The sequence below is a fragment of the Xenopus laevis genome, chromosome 4L (genome assembly GCF_017654675.1).
Source record: "Xenopus laevis strain J_2021 chromosome 4L, Xenopus_laevis_v10.1, whole genome shotgun sequence".
NCBI lineage: Eukaryota > Metazoa > Chordata > Amphibia > Anura > Pipidae > Xenopus > Xenopus laevis.
Genome location: NC_054377.1, coordinates 2,705,575 through 2,725,466, shown reverse-complemented (window position 1 = coordinate 2,725,466; position 19,892 = coordinate 2,705,575). Strand labels below are relative to the sequence as shown.

General features: G+C 43.0%; 1 protein-coding gene across 12 annotated transcripts in view; it reads right to left on the bottom strand.

The window, feature by feature from the left end:
• nav2.L (neuron navigator 2 L homeolog) overlaps nt 1-19,892 on the bottom strand; it is a 181,121-nt gene that overhangs the window by 63,012 nt on the left and 98,217 nt on the right. For all 12 annotated transcript variants that reach the window (XM_041589706.1, XM_018257260.2, XM_041589698.1 and 9 more), the window contains 3 exons: nt 13,431-13,548; nt 10,268-10,320; nt 4,974-5,046 (listed from right to left, as the gene is read on the bottom strand). In XM_041589706.1, the coding sequence (XP_041445640.1) occupies nt 4,974-5,046; nt 10,268-10,320; nt 13,431-13,548 (244 nt within the window). The remainder of the gene's footprint in view (nt 1-4,973; nt 5,047-10,267; nt 10,321-13,430; nt 13,549-19,892) is intronic.

Below are 19,892 nucleotides of genomic sequence, written 5' to 3'. Positions count from 1 at the left end.
GAATCCCATAACCTGACTGCCCTTACAGTAAAGAACCCCTTCCTATGCTGATGGTGAGATCTCCTTTCCTCCCCACCAATGAATCCCATAACCCAGTGCTGACAGAGACATCTCCTTTCATCTATTCTCAGTTAATGTCAATTTGTAGTCTGAAACTTCAGATAGTTTGCTCATTCATTGTTCTCAAGCTCTTAAGTAAATGGTAACTAGGCTGACTGTTGTTAGTTACCAGGAATTTGATTGAATGCCAGGATGAATGGGAGAGAGCATGGACAGAAAACAGTAACAATAATTAACGATATAGTAATAACATAAATAATCTGCTTGAATGTTGCCAAGGACACTAACCATAGCAACAAGCTTACACTTTATGTCTTTCTCGGGAGACAGGCAGAATAAAGAAGAAAAAAAATAAACCCTGAAACCAAAAATTTGCCGTAATTAGAACAAACTGCAAATGCTCATGTGATTATTTCCATCTGCAACAAACTGAAAGTGAGAGGAGAGTGTCAGCGACACGTCCGAGTGTGAAGTGAAAGTGCAGGAGGTGAGAATCTCAGTGGGGTCCCTGTGGCCCCTATTTGCTCTCCATGAATAGAGTCCAGGCCACCCAGGGATAGGGCCACACAGCCCAGGGCTGAGCACTAACTCAGGGACACTAACACTCGCTCAGCTATTTTATTTGTATCCCATCCCAAGTATTCATGTAGAAAGGGATACAAATAAATCTATTGGCCAATGAAAAGAGACCCAATAAGTGAAAAACTCACAGCAGTACAAAAGGAAAGGGGTTCAAATACAATTGATTAGAAGTGACTTAGGGTACAACAAAGACATTTCATGGGAAACCCCTAACACCAATATGGAACATACTCAGTACGGTAAGTAATGAGGACAGATATGAGGATTAGTTATTAGGGCTAAGTATTCAGTCGCTTGTCATGGAGGAGACAGTTGTGTCACTGATGAGACTCAACCGGCTGAGCTGACAATCACTTCCCCATCACAGTTCACAGGTGAGTATGGCTACGACTCAGGATTATAACTATTTATTTACATTAACATAAAGGCAATGTGCCATGATGTGAGCAGTTAAAAAAAAAAAAAACAGTAACTGTGCATTTAAAAGCAGTGGGTTCACAGAGTGATATACAGACCTGGGAAGGCTGGAGGGCCCCTGCAGGAGAGGAGGGAGACACAGAAGAGCGTGGGAATATGTAGGTGAGTGGAGAGCGGCAGGTTGGGAGTAAGTGGACTTTGCTCAGGTTCCTGGGGTTTAATTTTCATTGTAAAATAATCAGTAATTCCTTATTCCTCATCTGATGGCCAGTGATAATAGTATATAGTGTTTTGTCCCATCACCAAGAAAGAATTCTCTTCCCCTGCTGTTTTATATATATATATATATATATATATATATATATATATATATATATATATATATATATATATATATATATATATATATATATATATATATATATATATATCTATCTATCTATCTATATATATATATATACTGTGTATATATATATATATATATATATATATATATATATATATATATATATATATATATATATATATATATATATGTCAATGTTGGATGGTGCAGGTCAGTACAGAAACCAGCACAGGCTGCAGCATGCAGGTGACAAGCCCAGCGACCAAGCAAAAGCCCATGGGCTTAAAGAAGAAGGAAAGCTACCGAGGCAGATCATTGGCAAAAGATTAGCTGCAAAAGTGCAAGCTAGAACGATATATTTATTCTGTAGAAAGGTTCATCATGCCTGAGTATAACAGCTCTAGAAACTCTCTCTTTGTTTAGGATAGCAGCTGCCATATTAGCTTGGTGTGACATCACTTCCTGCCTGAGTCTCTCCCTGCTCACTCATAGCTCTGGGCTCAGATAACATTAGGGAGGGGAGGAGGGAGGGGGAGAGGAGCAAACTGAGCATGCTCAAGCCCTAGCCCTGGAGGTTTAAGCTGAAAACAGGAAGTCTGGTAGAGAAGCCCATGAGTACACAATAGAAGGAAAGAAATTGGTTTTAGTGCTGGGGAGTAAAAGCTGCAGCTGAATGTCGTTGACTTAATGAGGCAACAGGTGGAAAGTCCATTCACTGCCAGACACGGGGCTGTATTAAAGGGGCCGCGATGAGCAGAGCCATTATATCTGGGATGAAAGGGAAGGCGGCTCTATATGCGGCGCAGGAAATAAATATTATGTCTGTTTTTTTAATGGGAACCTGGTTTTGGTCAGTGCTCCCCCTCTGTATGGGAAGATTTCATTAAAAAATGCTCAGGGCCTTACTTATGTATAGGAATGTACCACTCACTGTAACCCTGTAGCTACTGCTGATACAACTCTCCTTCTAGTGGGTTCTGACTGCCTACAACTTGTATGTGCCACCAGAGCAGCGACTGCACACACACTTTATTTATATCATTCCCATCAGCCCCTGTCCCAGTCAGCTTACAATCTAAGGTTCCTCTCCCATATAAGAAAGAGTGAGTGCTCCTGTCCCAGTGCAGCCCAAAGCCACACAATGAAGAGCCCATGGCCGGCTCACAAGCCCAGAGTGACAGTAGTCTGACTGATTCACTTTGCTATGGTGGAACAAGACTCAATGTGATCCTCACTCTCTTGCCTCTCGGGAATAAAGTGCTGCCGTCAGTTTGGCAAAATGCGAGCGACGAGAAGGGACATGAGCATGAGCTGAATCTCCATAATGTTCTCTCCTTACTCCACTTGCCTTTCATCCAACTGATTCCACTATTATTATATGGCAATCCCGTCTGAGTAACTGTAACCAGGAATTGTCTCAGAGTAGGACAAGATGGAGACAGTAGGACAAGATGGAGACAGTAGGACAAGATGGAGACAGTAGGACAAGATGGAGACAGTAGGACAAGATGGAGACAGTAGGGCAAGATGGAGACAGTAGGGCAAGATGGAGATAGTAGGGCAAGATGGAGACAGTAGGACAAGATGGAGACAGTAGGACAAGATGGATACAGTAGGACAAGATGGAGACAGTAGGGAAAGATGGAGACAGTAGGACAAGATGGAGACAGTAGGACAAGATGGAGACAGTAGGACAACATGGAGACAGTAGGACAAGATTGAGACAGTAGGACAAAATGGAAACGTTAAGGACAATATGGAGACAGTAGGACAAGATGGAGACAGTAGAACAAGATGGAGACAGTAGGACAAGATGGAGACAGTAAGACAAGATGGAGACAGTGGGAAAAGATAAGACAGTAGGGAAAGATGAGATAGTAGGGCAAGATGGAGACAGTAGGGCAAGATGGAGACAGCAGAACAAGATGGAGACAGTAGAACAAGATTGAGACAGTAGGACAAGATGGAGACAGTAGGACAAGATGGAGACAGTAGAACAAGATGGAGACAGTAGGACAAGATGGGGACAGTAGGACAAGATCGAGACAGTAGGGCAAGATGGAGACAGTAGGACAAGATGGAGACAGTAGGACAAGATGGAGACAGTAGGATAAGATGGAGACAGTAGGACAAGATGGAGACGTTAAGGACAATTTGGAGACAGTAGAACAAGATGGAGACAGTAGAAAAAGATGGAGACAGTAGAACAAGATGGAGACAGTAGAACAAGATGGAGACAGTAGGACAAGATGGAGACGTTAAGGACAATTTGGAGACAGTAGGACAAGATGGAGACGTTAAGGACAATTTGGAGACAGTAGGACAAGATGGAGACAGTAGAACAAGATGGAGACAGTAGGACAAGATGGAGACGTTAAGGACAATTTGGAGACAGTAGGACAAGATGGAGACAGTAGAACAAGATGGAGACAGTAGGGTTGGACATAAACAGGAAGAGAAAAAAAGCCAAAGTAGGACAAAGGCAACCAGATAAAAGGATAGAGGTTGGTCAGTTGTACATTATATAAATAGTGAAACTCCTGTAAAAAGACAATTGGCCCAAGACCCTGTCACTACTAAAACTTCAATCCACACATGTGAATCCTTTGGTTATTTGACAAGTTATTTTATATCACTTGTCTGTTACTTTATATATTGGCACCAGTAGAAAGTAATGCTGTTGTACCTACATTTCTTCTGCACTCGTGTCATACCATGTGTGTGTTTTTATTATCAACGTCATCTGGTAGCCCATGGGCAAGCTACGGGCCATAATAATAACTTCACAACTAGCCAACAAGTCTCCAGCCAGAAGGCCCCAACACAGACCCTCAATACACAAACGAGTAACAATGGCAGTTACGGGGGGCTGAACTAGAATCTCTATGGAAACAGTCTGCCATAAAGCAACATCTCAGTGTCGTAATCTCATATAGCTATTAAAACTAACTAAGCAAGAACACTCTCATAACACATTAACCATTTCATAAAGACAATATCACAATAACCAGGTGTGCAATGGGAAAAATGCAAATATGAATGTATAATGGCCCATTAACTGTCTCCCTGCCCGTGTCGTAGATTCCACATTGTTGGCAAGACAGGGTTAACAACCTCTAGGCAGCCCAGTATTTACAGCTTGCATAGAAGTCAGTGGGAAAGAATGTTGCTAGGCAATGCACTGTTCCTAAAGACATGATTTTGGCTGCAAGGAAGGGGTTAAAGGCCAGGGGCAAAAAAATTATGTAAATTTGCTCCTCTGATTTATGTTTTTTTCAATGCAAATACTTTGCTTCTGGAAGAGCAGCTGTGAGTAGAGAGTTAAATGACTGATGCAGGCAGCACCTCTGGTCGCTCATCTGATCACTTCTCTCCCTCCTTCATTTGTTTAAAGCTGACGGCTAAACAGGAGAGTGAGAACTGTATAGAGAAGGGTCTGGAGACCAAGTGAAATTGTCAGACCGATAACCTTGTGCTTATAAGAGGAAGGTACTGAATACACCTGTATTGCTGAGACTCCCACCCCTAGCAACAGGGGACCAACACAGCAAACAGTCGGCAGACTCACCCTCCGATGATAATCCTTGTATGTTTATTCCTTTCGCTGCCAGGAAACTCAGGCACGCATCTATATTCTCAATCTGAAGGAAACAAAGGAGAACATTAAATCACTGGCACAACAGCACCTGATTAACTCCTCTCCCTCTGGTTTATTTTGTAACTTGTGCAACTTCGATAATAACAACCAATTCATGGAAATAGTTCTCATTCTAATAATATACCAATTCTGCTTTTTCCACAATTTATTATATAAAAAAAGCTATCTGTATAACAGAGCATTCTGTCCCAGTGGCTGCACAGATCCTATCTGATCCCCATTGTAAGCAGCAGTCCTGTCCTGCTTTATGGCAGCTGAGATTCTAGCTATCTGTATAACAGAACATTCTGTCCCAGTGGCTGCACAGATCCTATCTGATCCCCATTGTAAGCAGCAGTCCTGTCCTGCTTTATGGCAGCTGAGATTCTAGCTATCTGTATAACAGAACATTCTGTCCCAGTGGCTGCACAGATCCTATCTGATCCCCATTGTAAGCAGCAGTCCTGTCCTGCTTTATGGCAGCTGAGATTCTAGCTATCTGTATAACAGAACATTCTGTCCCAGTGGCTGCACAGATCCTATCTGATCCCCATTGTAAGCAGCAGTCCTGTCCTGCTTTATGGCAGCTGAGATTCTAGCTATCTGTATAACAGAACATTCTGTCCCAGTGGCTGCACAGATCCTATCTGATCCCCATTGTAAGCAGCAGTCCTGTCCTGCTTTATGGCAGCTGAGATTCTAGCTATCTGTATAACAGAACATTCTGTCCCAGTGGCTGCACAGATCCTATCTGATCCCCATTGTAAGCAGCAGTCCTGTCCTGCTTTATGGCAGCTGAGATTCTAGCTATCTGTATAACAGAACATTCTGTCCCAGTGGCTGCACAGATCCTATCTGATCCCCATTGTAAGCAGCAGTCCTGTCCTGCTTTATGGCAGCTGAGATTCTAGCTATCTGTATAACAGAACATTCTGTCCCAGTGGCTGCACAGATCCTATCTGATCCCCATTGTAAGCAGCAGTCCTGTCCTGCTTTATGGCAGCTGAGATTCTATTCTAACAATAGGACACCCTGTGTTCATGAGTAATTAATATGTTAGTGTCTCACAGAAGTTGCCACCATGAAAATAAGAGAAAGGAGAAGCAGTATGGCAACAACAGATCCAAGTAAAATTAGTGCAGCAGTCGAGGAATGTCCCTTCCCATGTGTGTGACCCGCTGTATAAACAGGACAACTTTCCCCTGGAGAAGCAGAATCCACAACAGACGGGTATGTGGGGGCTCTGGATCTGATCCCCCCGGGGGGACTGATATAGTTCTGCACACACAGCAATAAAGGTAGAGACACATGGGAAGTATCGGCGACTAGTCTCCCCAAAAAGCCTTCCCGCCGGCTACAATCTAAATCGCCGATGGGATGTCACTCTGAGAGCTTCGTTTTCTGAAGTTTCCTTTTCACGCAACTTCGGCGACTTTGGAAAACGTAGTGCGGAAAGGATTTTCAGGAAGATTAGTCGCCCGAAGAAGAGCCGATTAGTCGTTGGGCAACGAAATCTCCCCGAATTTTCCCATGTGTCTCTGCCCTTAGAAGGTTTTACATGGTGGGGGGTCCATAATGTGCTGATTGGGTCAATGTTTAAATGGAATTAAAGGGCACACTGGAGCAATCGTACAGCAGAAACCTGCAATTAACCCTCTAAAGGATAGATAAGGGGGTTCCTATCAGGTCATTCATGGTGTGGGGGGAATTAGGGGCAATAATGATGGTGCTTCTAAATGTAACACTCTGATGCCGTTTGTTCCAAAAGCAATTGAATGGGCTGAGCCTGTCACCGGGGGGAGGAGCCACTGATGATTGACATGTATCTGAACAAGCCAATAAGAGACTGGGTCTGTTCCAGTACAAACATGTTCATATGATTTATGGGAACAAAGTGCCCCTCTCGCTATGGAATCCACTTATTTTCCTTTTCATCTCCCAGTAGTTGCTGTTCCCAAGCAATGAATCAATAGCCCAAATATTGTGCCTGCAGCTCCCGACATTTGCTCCCCACATACTGCTCTATGGCACCCAACAACTATTAAGGGGAGGAGCTTCTTTAAAGGGGTGGTTTCCCTTTAAGGTAACTTTTATTATGTTATAGACCGGCCAATTCTAAGCAACTTTTGAATTGGTTTTCATTGTTTATTTTTTATAGTTTTATAGTTGTTTGGATTTTTCTTCTGACTCTTTCCAGCTTTCAAACAGGGGTCACTGACCCCATCTAAAAAACAAATGCTCTGTAAGGCACCAAATTGTTATTGTTATTGTTACTTTTTATTACTCCTCTTTCTTTTCAGGCCTCTCCTATTTATATTCCAGTTTCTTATTCAAATCAGTGCATGGTTGCTAGGGGAATTTCTACTCTAGCAACCAGACGGCTGAAATTACAAACTGGAGAGCTGCTGAATAAAAAGCTAAATAAGTAAAAAACCACAAATAATAAAAAATGAAAACCAATTGCAAATTGTCTCAGAATATCCCTCTCTACATCCTACTAACAGTTAATTTAAAGGGGAACAACCTCTTTAAAGGGGAAGTGCAGTGGTCTGAAAGCAGAGGAGATGTACAACAGGGACACCTATTACTGGGTTGTTATTTGCCCCTATACAATGCTCCAGGCTTCCTATTGTAATGCTGTATAATGTTTTATAAGGGGTTAAATGATTATCAGGACGCAGGCCCAGACTTCATTCTATTCAGTAGCAAGAAAGGAACATAGAAACATATTGTTTCACTGGGATAAAGGCATCAGCGCTTCCATCTCCAAATCTCCTCAATGGGGGGATTTTATTGGACCTACTGCTCCGGTGAGATAACAGACAGGGGGCTGATTTCTAATTTCCATCCAATTTCCATCCAATTTCTATCCAATCTCCATCCAATTTCCATCCACTCCAGGGTATTTCAGAAATGCAAATGCTGCTCCTGCTGGGACTGTTACATTGTGAATATAAGAAGTAGCACAAACACATTTTTAGGCAATTTTTCCATGTGAAAGTGGCTACAGAATTACCCCTGTGATGGGCGAGATTTGCCCTAAGGAATTATATTGCACCTCTGATATAACAGATCTTATTGCAATGCCGTCGTTCTGTTCAATCAGAGGATTTATCTGCTGCTCTTTATTCTTGTTGGAGGCACAGCTCTTACTTATTTCCATTAGTAGGTTATACAATGCCTAATTCTAAGCAACATTTCAATTGCTCTTCATTATTTCATAGTTTTTTTTTAAGTATTTGTCCTTTTCTTCGGACTCTTTCCAGCTTTCAAATGGGGGTCACTGACCCCATCTAAAAACAAATGCTCTGTAAGGCTACACATATATTATTACTACGTTTTATTACTTATCTTTCTATTCAGGCCTCTCCTATTCATATTCCAGTACAGGTATGGGACCTGTTATCCAGAATGCTCAGGACCTGGTGTTTTCCGGATAACGGATCTTTCTGTAATTTGGGTCTTCGTGCCTTAAGTCTACTAGAAATTCATTTAAACATTAAATAAACCCAATAGGCGGGTTTTGCTTCCAATAAGGATTAATTATATCTTAGTTGGGATCAAGTACAAGCGACTGTTTTATTATTACACAGAAAAAGGAAATCATTTTTAAAAATTTGGATTATTTGGATAAAATGGAGTCTATGGGAGACTTTATAATTCTATTCCGTAATTCGGAGCTTTCTGGATAAGGGATCCTATACCTGTATATTATTCAAATCAGTGCCTGGTTTCTAGGGTAATTTGGACCCTAGCAACCAGATGGCTGAAATTGCAAACTGTAGAGCTGCTGAATAAAAAGCTAAATAAATCAAGAACCAAAAATAATAAAAAAATGAAAACAAATTGCGAATTCGTCTCAGAATATCCCTCTCTACGTCATACTAAAGCTGGCCATAGATTTAAAGATTTTTAAAAGATCTTTCCATTATCGTGAGACCACGATTATCTCGAAACGATCGTTTAAATGTACGATTTGTCCATCAACTAAAAAGACAATTTCAGGCGATATTGCTGGGAAAACAAAGGGGAGCTGCCTGATTGGCCCAGCAAACATACACACCTTGCACTGGGGCCGATAACATTTTTTAACCCGGCCGATCAATTTACTGACAGATGTCGGACGAATAATCGTAAGATGCACGACCGTTCCATTCCCGACAATTTGACGGATTGGTCTCATTTCGCTAAAATCGATCGTTCACCAACGAAAGATCTTTGCGTCTATGGGGACCTTTAACGTTATCTCAAAGGGGTTTACCTTTAACCTTTCAGTAAACTTTTAGTATGTTATAGAATGGTGAATTCTAAGCAACATTTCAATTGGTCTTCGTTGTTGTTTTTTTAAATAGTTTTTTGCCCTTTTCTTTGGACACTATGCAGCTTTCAAATGGGGGTCACTGACCCCCATCTAAAAAAACAAATACTCTGTAAGGCTACAAATGTATTGTTATTTTTTTTATGAATCGTCTTTCTATTCAGGCCTCTCCTATTCATATATCCAGCCTCTCATTCATATGGGTGCATGGTTGCTAGGGGGATTTGGACCCTAGCAACCAGATGGCTGAAACTGCGAACTGGAGAGCTGCTGAATAACAAGCTAAATATCTCAAAAACCACCAATAATAAAAAAATGATTCTCTACATCATCCTTAAAGATCATTTTAAAGTGAGCAAACCCTTTAAGGCCAAGAGCCAAAGCTAAGGGTCAGAGAGAAACGGGCCAATATCTGGATTATATCCCAGTGTACATGTGCCCTATATCCAACGCTGAAATACCCCCTCTGTACAAACCCATTGCCCCTAACTACAGACACTCTGCCACTAACTGCCACTTGCACATGGCACTTGGGGAGTTTAGGGTTGAGCAGAGAGGGAAACACATATTAGGTCTGTTAAATCCCAGGTGAAATACAATATCTTAGGGCAAAGCTTAGGGGTAATTCCGTGGCCATTTTCACATGGAAAAATTGTCTAAAAAATATATTATAATCCAGTACTGGAAGCCCCACAATCCCACTGGCAGCAAATTGTACGGAAACGGTGGGATATAAAGGTTCAGCTGCAGGAGAAGAACTTACATTATCTCCGGGTTTCCCGTCCTAAACGCGACATACGTTTTTGTTGTTAAATCCAATTCCCGTGATTAGGAATAAAAAACAAAAAACAAAAAGTTTTCCTTTTCGTCCCACTAGAAACATAAGAAACCCGTGGGCGATTCTCACCATTTGTGATCGGTTCTTGGGGCAGCCATTGATATCTTCAATCTTGTCGTTGGCTGGGGAGGAAGAAGAAAAAGAGAGAAACTGCAGTGAATGGGAGACTCCTGGAACACTTGCTCTCGGCTAAATGCGGCCGGCCAGTTACAGGACCACCGAGACCCTGCTAAGAGCCAAGGGGGGGATTTCTCCAAGCCTGAGCCCACCCCAGACAGCTGAGGAGAGGTCAGAGCAGGGAGACAACTGTTCATACCTCTCTTTTTAAACTTATATGGGGGCCGACTGGCTGACAATCCATCAAACCTGCACCATTGCGTCCCTTACACTCTTGTCTTCATCAAGGGATCACTCATGCTCTTACCTATAAAACTGCTAACATAACCGCTGTACCCCCAACTAGCTGCATGCTGGATTATACACTCCTCATAGAACCAAAGCTGCAACAAATACACATGGGAGACATTTGGGAGTCATGAGATATTGCTCATGTTTTAAGGCTCTCTCGGGGCGCTGCATTCTTGTGCCCCCCCCCAGCGGTCACAAGATGTGACCCCTAATATTATACCCCCGAAGTCATGTAATTGTATCTGTCATGCCTTAGCCGTTGCCTATAGGTTTGCAAGTGATAATAAAGAGAGAAATGCCCCATCAGTCACTCTGCCCCCTGCTGGCTGCCCCAACACCTGCTCTTACTGGACCAGATTTTTTTAGGGTTACATAAGGGCAGGGATACAGGCAATTTGGGAGATTAGTAGCCCGGCAACAAATCTCCTCTTCTTTGGGGCGACTAATCTCCCCGAACTGCCTCCCCTGCTGGCTAGAATGAAAATCGCCGGCGGTATGGCACTCGGATCGATTCTTTTTTCGAAGTCGCCTGAAGTTGCCTCACAAGGAAACTTTGGGCGAACTCAGAAAATAAATCGCTCCGAGTGCGACTAATCTCCCCAAACTGCCTCCCTGCTGCCTAGAATGAAAATCGCCGGCGGTATGGCACTCGGATCGATTCTTTTATCGAAGTCGCCCGAAGTTGCCTCACAAGGAAACTTTGGGCGACTTCAGAAAACGAATCGCTCCGAGTGCGACTAATCTCCCCAAACTGCCTCCCTGCTGCCTAGAATGAAAATCGCCGGCGGTATGGCACTCGGATCGATTCTTTTATCGAAGTCGCCCGAAGTTGCCTCACAAGGAAACTTTGGGCGACTTCAGAAAACGAATCGCTCCGAGTGCGACTAATCTCCCCAAACTGCCTCCCTGCTGCCTAGAATGAAAATCGCCGGCGGTATGGCACTCGGATCGATTCTTTTATCGAAGTCGCCCGAAGTTGCCTCACAAGGAAACTTTGGGCGACCTCAGAAAACGAATCGCTCCGAGTGCGACTAATCTCCCCAAACTGCCTCCCTGCTGCCTAGAATGAAAAATCGCCTGCGGGATGGCACTCATTTTCCGAAGTTGCCTCACCGGCGATTTTCACTTTAGCTGGAGAGAAGGCAGGAGAGGCAGTTCGGGGAGATTAGTCGAACTCGGAGCAATTCGTTTCCCGTAATCGCCCAAAGTTTCCTCGTAAGGCAACTTCGGGCGACTTTGGAAAACGAATCGATCCGAATCTGAGCGTGTGTCTCTGCCGTAAGTTACACAAACACTCGAGCAGAGACGGAGCAGAGTAAATGGAATATACCGGAGCAATAAATCCTACAGATGTAACAACATCCAATATATTCACTACGGTGAAACCTCACTTTTACATCCTCTGATTTTCAGTTTCCCCTCATTTTACATTGTTTTGTGATTATATATATATATATGTGTATGTATAATACATATTTGTCCAGATTTTACATTTTCCTGGATTTTACACCATTTTTTTTCTGGTCCCCTGAACAACGTAAAACGAGGGTTCTACAGTTATACAGGTATGGGACCTATTATCCAGAATGCTCGGGACCTGAGGCTTTCTGGATAACGTGTCTTTCTGTAATTTGGATCTTCACACCTCAAGTCTACTAGAAAATCATATAAACATGAAATAAACCAATAAGGATTAATTATATCTTAGTTGGGATCCAGTACAAGCGACTGTTTTATTATAACACAGAAAAAGGAAACCGTTGGATTATTTGATTATAATGGAGTCTATGGGAGATGGCTTTTCCGTAATTCGTAACTCTGGATAACTGATTTCCGGATTACAGATCCCATACCTGTACATAAATCAGGAAATCGGGTTTTTTAACAAAAATGTCAGACTAAGTTGATATGGATGAACCCTCTGGTTCCACTGATCAAAGCAGATGCCTGGGGTGGTCTCCGGCCTGTAAGATCATCATTCCCACCCTTTATTGACCGGATCATGTTTTATAGTTTGTTTGTTTAGGGACAATGCAGCTGAAACATCCCACCGACATGTAAATCACTGAATCACTGCCTACGGGGGGGGGGGGGTCTCTAGGCCAACTGTCAGCTGTCTGTGAGAGCAGAGACCCTCTCATGGGAAGAGACTGCCGGGAGCTCAGATAAGAACATAAGGATAAGATAAGGAGCTCAGATAATTCCAATGAAATCAGCGCCAGGAACAAGTCGAAGCCAAGTTCAATAAATTCTTTTGGAAATCTTCCCTCGTTGTTTGACGAGTGTTTCTCCTCCTCAGCAACAAGGAACAGAGCAAAGGTCACGTCTGCAACGACCCCCCTGTTATATAAACTATAGTAGTACTTATCTGTTATCTACTGTGTATCCTGTGCTTGAATGGCTGCCCCCATGGCTACACAGCAACTTGTTTATATAAACTATAGTAGTACTTATCTGTTATCTACTGTGTATCCTGTGCTTGAATGGCTGCCCCCATGGCTACACAGCAGCTTGTTTATATAAACTATAGTAGTACTTATCTGTTATCTACTGTGTATCCTGTGCTTGAATGGCTGCCCCCATGGCTACACAGCAGCTTGTTTATATAAACTATAGTAGTACTTATCTGTTATCTACTGTGTATCCTGTGCTTGAATGGCTGCCCCCATGGCTACACAGCAGCTTGTTTATATAAACTATAGTAGTACTTATCTGTTATCTACTGTGTATCCTGTGCTTGAATGGCTGCCCCCATGGCAGCTTGTTTATATGAACTATAGTAGTACTTATCTGTTATTCCCCTGATCGATAGAAAATCACTCACCCACAACCTGAATGATCTCCGCCAGTAGAACCCCGTCCGTCACATCTTGCTGCAGATCCTTAATTAACCGTTTGTGGCCAGATTTAGCCAGGTAATGGTTTGCCCAGTCCGTGTAGATCTGGAATGAAGAGAAGGAAAAGTGTCACAGATTGTGAAGAGACTCGGGGAGAGCCGGGCTTTTGTGTCCAACTCCCAGGACAAGTGTACGGGGCCATTAACATTCAGGGCAGGTTACACGCCCAATAGAAATCCTTTGAGTAAGTGACATCACAGCTTGGGGTGAGCAGGATTAGAGATCGGAGAGAGAATAGGGTGTCTGGAGTGAAACTCCTTAGTGTGCGTGCGTGGGGGTTGCAGGTGCTTTGCACAGATTAACAATTGAACTACAACCCACAAAAAACTTCAAATGGTTTTGTTTTCAAACTCACCAATGAACACACTGAGCCAGTGCCGTGCAATTGCACCTCAGGAACAGCCGGTGCATCTCCCCTGCGCACCAGATACAATGAGGGACGGACAGAAAATGGCCCGACGCTGGATAGACATTTATTAACAAACACACAACATGAGTCACACAATACAAAGCTTTATGAGCCGCAGAATAGAATTCTCACTCAGCTGTTGTATATAATGGGTGGGACAGGTAAATATTTGCCTCCCAAACACTGAAATCTGCATTGAATACTGTCCGCCCCTTCCCCGGCCATCGGCTGCAGCGATACAATAGTAGTAACGAGTAGCTGATTGTATGGGCTCGTCTAACACACCCGCCTCTACTCACACTCCACATGTATGTTGTATGACAGGCTACAGTAGCAAATACACACCGCAGACTGCACTACTTACGGCTCTTACACACGGGCGGTTTCTTCCGTTCAGCCGCAGGGGAGCGCAGGAGTAGTCGCAGTCGCAGTCAATTATTGTCAAGGTGGTACTCACACAGACAAGCCGCAAACGCAGGTGGGACGCAGCATGTTGCATTTCACCTGCATTCGGCGCATACATGCGTCTGTGTGAGTACAGCCCCCTTCACAATAATTGACTGCGACTGCTCCTGCGCTTCCCTGCGGCTGAACGGAAGAAAGCGCAACGCAGGAAAAACCACCCGTCTGTAAGAGCCCTAATAGGAGAGATTTGCTGATTGTGTATATATACACACACACACACACACACACGCACACACTATATATATATATATATATATATACACACTATACACACACACTATACACACACACACACACACGCACACACTATATATATATATATATATATATACACACTATACACACGCACTATACACACTATACACACACATACACACACACAGTAAGAAGATTTCTCTTAAAGGAGAAGGAAAGGCTAAAAGTAAGTAAGCTTTATAAGAAAGGTCTATATAAATACACCAGTAACCCCTCAAAGTAATGCTGCTCTGAGTCCCCTGTCAAAAGAAACATCACATTTCTTTCCTTCTATTGTGTACTCATGGGCTTCTGTATCAGAATAACTGTTTTCAGCTTAAACCTCCAGGGCTAGGGCTTGAGCATGCTCAGTTTGTTCCTCTTCCCCCCCCTCCCTTCTCTACTGTAATCTGAGCCCAGAGCAGGGAGAGACTCAGGCAGGAAGTGATGTCACACCATGTTAATACTGCAGCTTCTATCCTAAACAAACAGAGAGTTTCTAGAGCTTTTTACTCAGGTATGGTAAAACATTCTGCAGAATAAATATAATGTTATAGCTTGCACTATTGTGGCTAAACTATTGGCAATAAAGTGCCTCCGTAGCTTTCCTTCTCCTTAAAAGGGATTCCGTCATGATTTTTATGACGCAGATTTTATTTCTAAATGACACTGTTTACACTGCAAATAATTGACTGTACAATATAAAATGTCATTCCTGAACCAGCAAGTGTATTTAGTTGTAATATTGGTGTGTAGGTGCATCTCAGCTCATTTTGCCTGGTCATGTGATTTCAGAAAGAGCCAGCACTTTAGGATGGAACTGCTTTCTGGCAGGCTGTTGTTTCTCCTACTCAATGTAACTGAATGTGTCTCAGTGGGACCTGGATTTTACTATTGAGTGTTGTTCTTAGATCTACCAGGCAGCTGTTATCTTTTGTTAGGGAGCTGCTATCTGGTTACCTTCCCATATGGCTCCAACTTGCAGTACAGCAGTAAAGAGTCGCTGAAGTTAATCAGAGTACAAGTCACATGCCCGAGGGCAGCTGGGAAACTAACAATATGTCTAGCCCCATGTCAGATTTCAAAATTAAATATAAAAAAATCTGTTTGCTCTTTTGAGAAATGGATTTCAGTGCAGAATTCTGCTGGAGCAGCACTATTAACTGTTTTCCCATGACTGTATCCCTTTAAACACCTCTGATACACACACTGATACACACACTGATACACACACATATATACACACACTGATACACACACTGATACACACACTGATACACACACATATATACACACACATATATACACACACTGATACACACACTGATACACACACATATATACACACACTGATACACACACATATATACACACACTGATACACACACTGATACACACACATATATATACACACACTGATACACACACATATATACACACACTGATACACACACTGATACACACACATATATACACACACTGATACACACACATATATACACACACTGATACACACACATATATACACACACTGATACACACACTGATACACACACTGATACACACACTGATACACACACTGATACACACACTGATACACACACTGATACACATTTCAGTCCAGAATTTCCCAGCAGATTCCTTGTCTGTTACTTATAACAAAGCCTGTTGCTTTCATGTGTCGGTGATGATTCAGCCATTGCTGCGAGTGTGACTCAGACAAGTGTCACAACATTAACACAACAGGGAACACAATGCACACAAACAGGGCGCCCCATGATCAGCTGACGGGGTCAGTCCCAATTGTGAATGTTAAAAGACTCATAGGAGGAAAAGCAAAAGGACAGCCCATAATAATCACTTCCCACAAACAGTCATCACTCTCCCTGTCCAGTGTGACAGATCTCCCCGCCAAAACACAAGTCTGCCCTTTCCCTGTGCCAGATACAATATCAGCCGGGGTGTATAGGATATTTGTCTTTTTATTGCTTATGTGCAAAGTACAGTCTAATAAACAACCCAATGAAGCAATACCAGGGAGTCTCATTGTGCTTCCCTCTCGCCTCTCACATCCAAACACTCCATCCCTATGGGAATCCTTACACCAACCACATGGGGGTACCTGCCACTGGGGCAAATAATAATAATAATAATAGCCAGGGACATTCTGCACCAAGGGGATGTAAACTTTTTGTATGTTTTAGAATGGCCAATCCGTTTTTTTTTAAATAGTTTTTTAAATTACTTTTCTTCTCCTCCTGACTCATGCCAGCTTTCAAATGGGGGTCACTGACCCCATATGAAAAAACAAACACTCAATAAGGCTACAAATGTATTGTTATTGTTACTTTTTATTCCTCATCTTTCTATTCAGGCCTCTCCTATTCATATTCCAGTCTCTTATTCATATCAGTTCATGGTTGCTAGGGGAATTTGGACCCTAGTAACCAGATGGCTGAAACTGCAAACTGGAGAGCTGCTGAATAAAAAGCTAAATAACTCAAAAACCACAAATAATAGAAAATGAAAACCAATTGCAAATTGTCTCAGAATATCCTTCTCTATTACTTAAAGGGGCGATGTGTTTTCTATAGTCGCCTGAAGTGGCCTCACTGAGTATATGGGGTATGTAGTTCAACTTCACCAGTGACACTGTCTATAGCAATTTCCCAGCAGTTTCTTCAATCATTGCCTTGACCCTCACAGGCTTCCGTTAACACCTCTTCTCAGTAAGTGTCAGTGTTTTTAACCCTTCATGTACCTGTGAGTTACAAACTGTGTTGGCTCCAAACAATCAGACACATGAGACAATTCATTTTGCAAACATGATTAAGTTAATGTAATAATCCTCTGATCTGCTGCACAGATGTTTCTTTATTAACCCAGTCTGCTCTATAGCCTGCTCGACTGCACTGAGCTCAGCCCCGGGGCCACTTGGAACATTATGTTTCTTTAATTCATACATTATTTTGTGTCACATCTGAGAAACACAAACATCTCTCTACTCACACAGGCTCTGAATATCTCTCCAACTGTCAGCATGTCCTTACTGGCAGCTACACAGCCTTCCCTTTTACTCATGTATCTTCATGCACTCAATCTCTGTACTGACAGCTCCTAATTCCATAAACCCATTGTAAGCAGCAGTCCTGTCCTGCTTTATGGCAGCTGAGATTCTAGCTATCTGTATAACAGAACATTCTGTCCCAGTGGCTGCACAGATCCTATCTGATCCCCATTGTAAGCAGCAGTCCTGTCCTGCTTTATGGCAGCTGAGATTCTAGCTATCTGTATAACAGAACATTCTGTCCCAGTGGCTGCACAGATCCTATCTGATCCCTATTGTAAGCAGCAGTCCTGTCCTGCTTTATGGCAGCTGAGATTCTAGCTATCTGTATAACAGAACATTCTGTCCCAGTGGCTGCACAGATCCTATCTGATCCCCATTGTAAGCAGCAGTCCTGTCCTGCTTTATGGCAGCTGAGATTCTAGCTATCTGTATAACAGAACATTCTGTCCCAGTGGCTGCACAGATCCTATCTGATCCCCATTGTAAGCAGCAGTCCTGTCCTGCTTTATGGCAGCTGAGATTCTAGCTATCTGTATAACAGAACATTCTGTCCCAGTGGCTGCACAGATCCTATCTGATCCCCATTGTAAGCAGCAGTCCTGTCCTGCTTTATGGCAGCTGAGATTCTAGCTATCTGTATAACAGAACATTCTGTCCCAGTGGCTGCACAGATCCTATCTGATCCCCATTGTAAGCAGCAGTCCTGTCCTGCTTTATGGCAGCTGAGATTCTAGCTATCTGTATAACAGAACATTCTGTCCCAGAATACAGTACGAGGTGCCCAAATTGCAGTCCTCCGGCTGTTATTGATGACTGTTTAGCGGCACTTCTGCTGGTTACAGGTCAGTTTTTCAAACATAAAGTTATTTTCCCATAGGCCCAGCAGTGACCCATCAAGGGACGTTGAGTGTCTGTTTGCACGAGGCACATTTTCCACTATACTCCATAGAGTTTGAAAGGACAAGTTTTCCCCATGAAGCAATCGTTTTCCTTTATGAGCAGGCGGTTGGCCAATAGCCGCAGGTAGAGAGACACCCCGTCCCTTTACTGGTTTATTGATGATCAAAGGCCTTGCGCTTGACAGAAAACAGCCTCACAGTAACTGTCAGTTTGGAACTTTTCCATTCATTTCCCTTGAGGGAGTGAGTCTTACAGCCCTGGATATAAGAAGATTGGGGGGGGGGGCAGCCAAGTTCACCGTCTGCATTAGAAAGGATCACAGGGCAGTTGGCTAATAAAATGCCACTTCAAAGTAAAACAGCTCATTAGAGCCAAATCCTTGAGTGTTGGTGGATTACAGCCGTGCCCAAACGTGTCGGCACCATCAGGGGTTTTGCTCCATCTGAACGGACAACGACATAAAGGCAAATCTTTCCATTTTTGGTTTTACTGTCCCTTTAACCACATACCCCCCCCTCTCTATCACTAAGGAATAACCATAGCCCCCATGTAAATGTGCTCCCGGAGTTTGTTTGAAGTCTGTAATCCGATCCCAATGAAATTCCTGACACTTGATTTCTGGGGATTAGGATCGGTTTAGGCTGCAGAATCGGATGAAGGAACAACGTAAAGTTTCTTCTGCTCCTGCTGCAACGTCCAACGTGGGGCCCCTGATATCAGACTTTATGCAACAGAGAAGGGGCAGGAGCAGAGGGGCAAATGAATCCGGGACCCAAAAGATCTTGTCCCGTTCTCTCCCTCACACACAATATTGGCTCCTACCTCTTTTATTATCATACAAACTCAGGACATTGGACCAGGGCAAATCCTGAATTCCGATTGGCCGAGACCGGGACTATTAGTACCAATATTGTCCCAATTTGCCCCTCCAGCGTTTAGCCTCACGGCACTTTTATACAAGGGGGTATTAGAAGAGATTCTCCCAAGCGCACATCCTTCTGTATCAGAGGGGAATGGAGAAGGTGAGATATTTAAGCTGTTCCACATGTTTTGCATTAGACAGTTACATGGAGCAAAGAGACATATTAGTACTAAGTGGAAGGTCTCAGAAAATGTGAGATTTATTTTGCCTTCTGCACTTATGAGTGTTAATACTGTGCCCCAAACCACCAAAGAATTATGGAATATTATTAGTATACTATTGATTAATTCTTCAGCTGACAAAGTCTGTGGCTCAAGCAGTAGGTGGGACTAGAGAACTCTGATGGCAGCTTACAGGGGTGGGACAGATAGGCTGTAACTCAAGCAGTG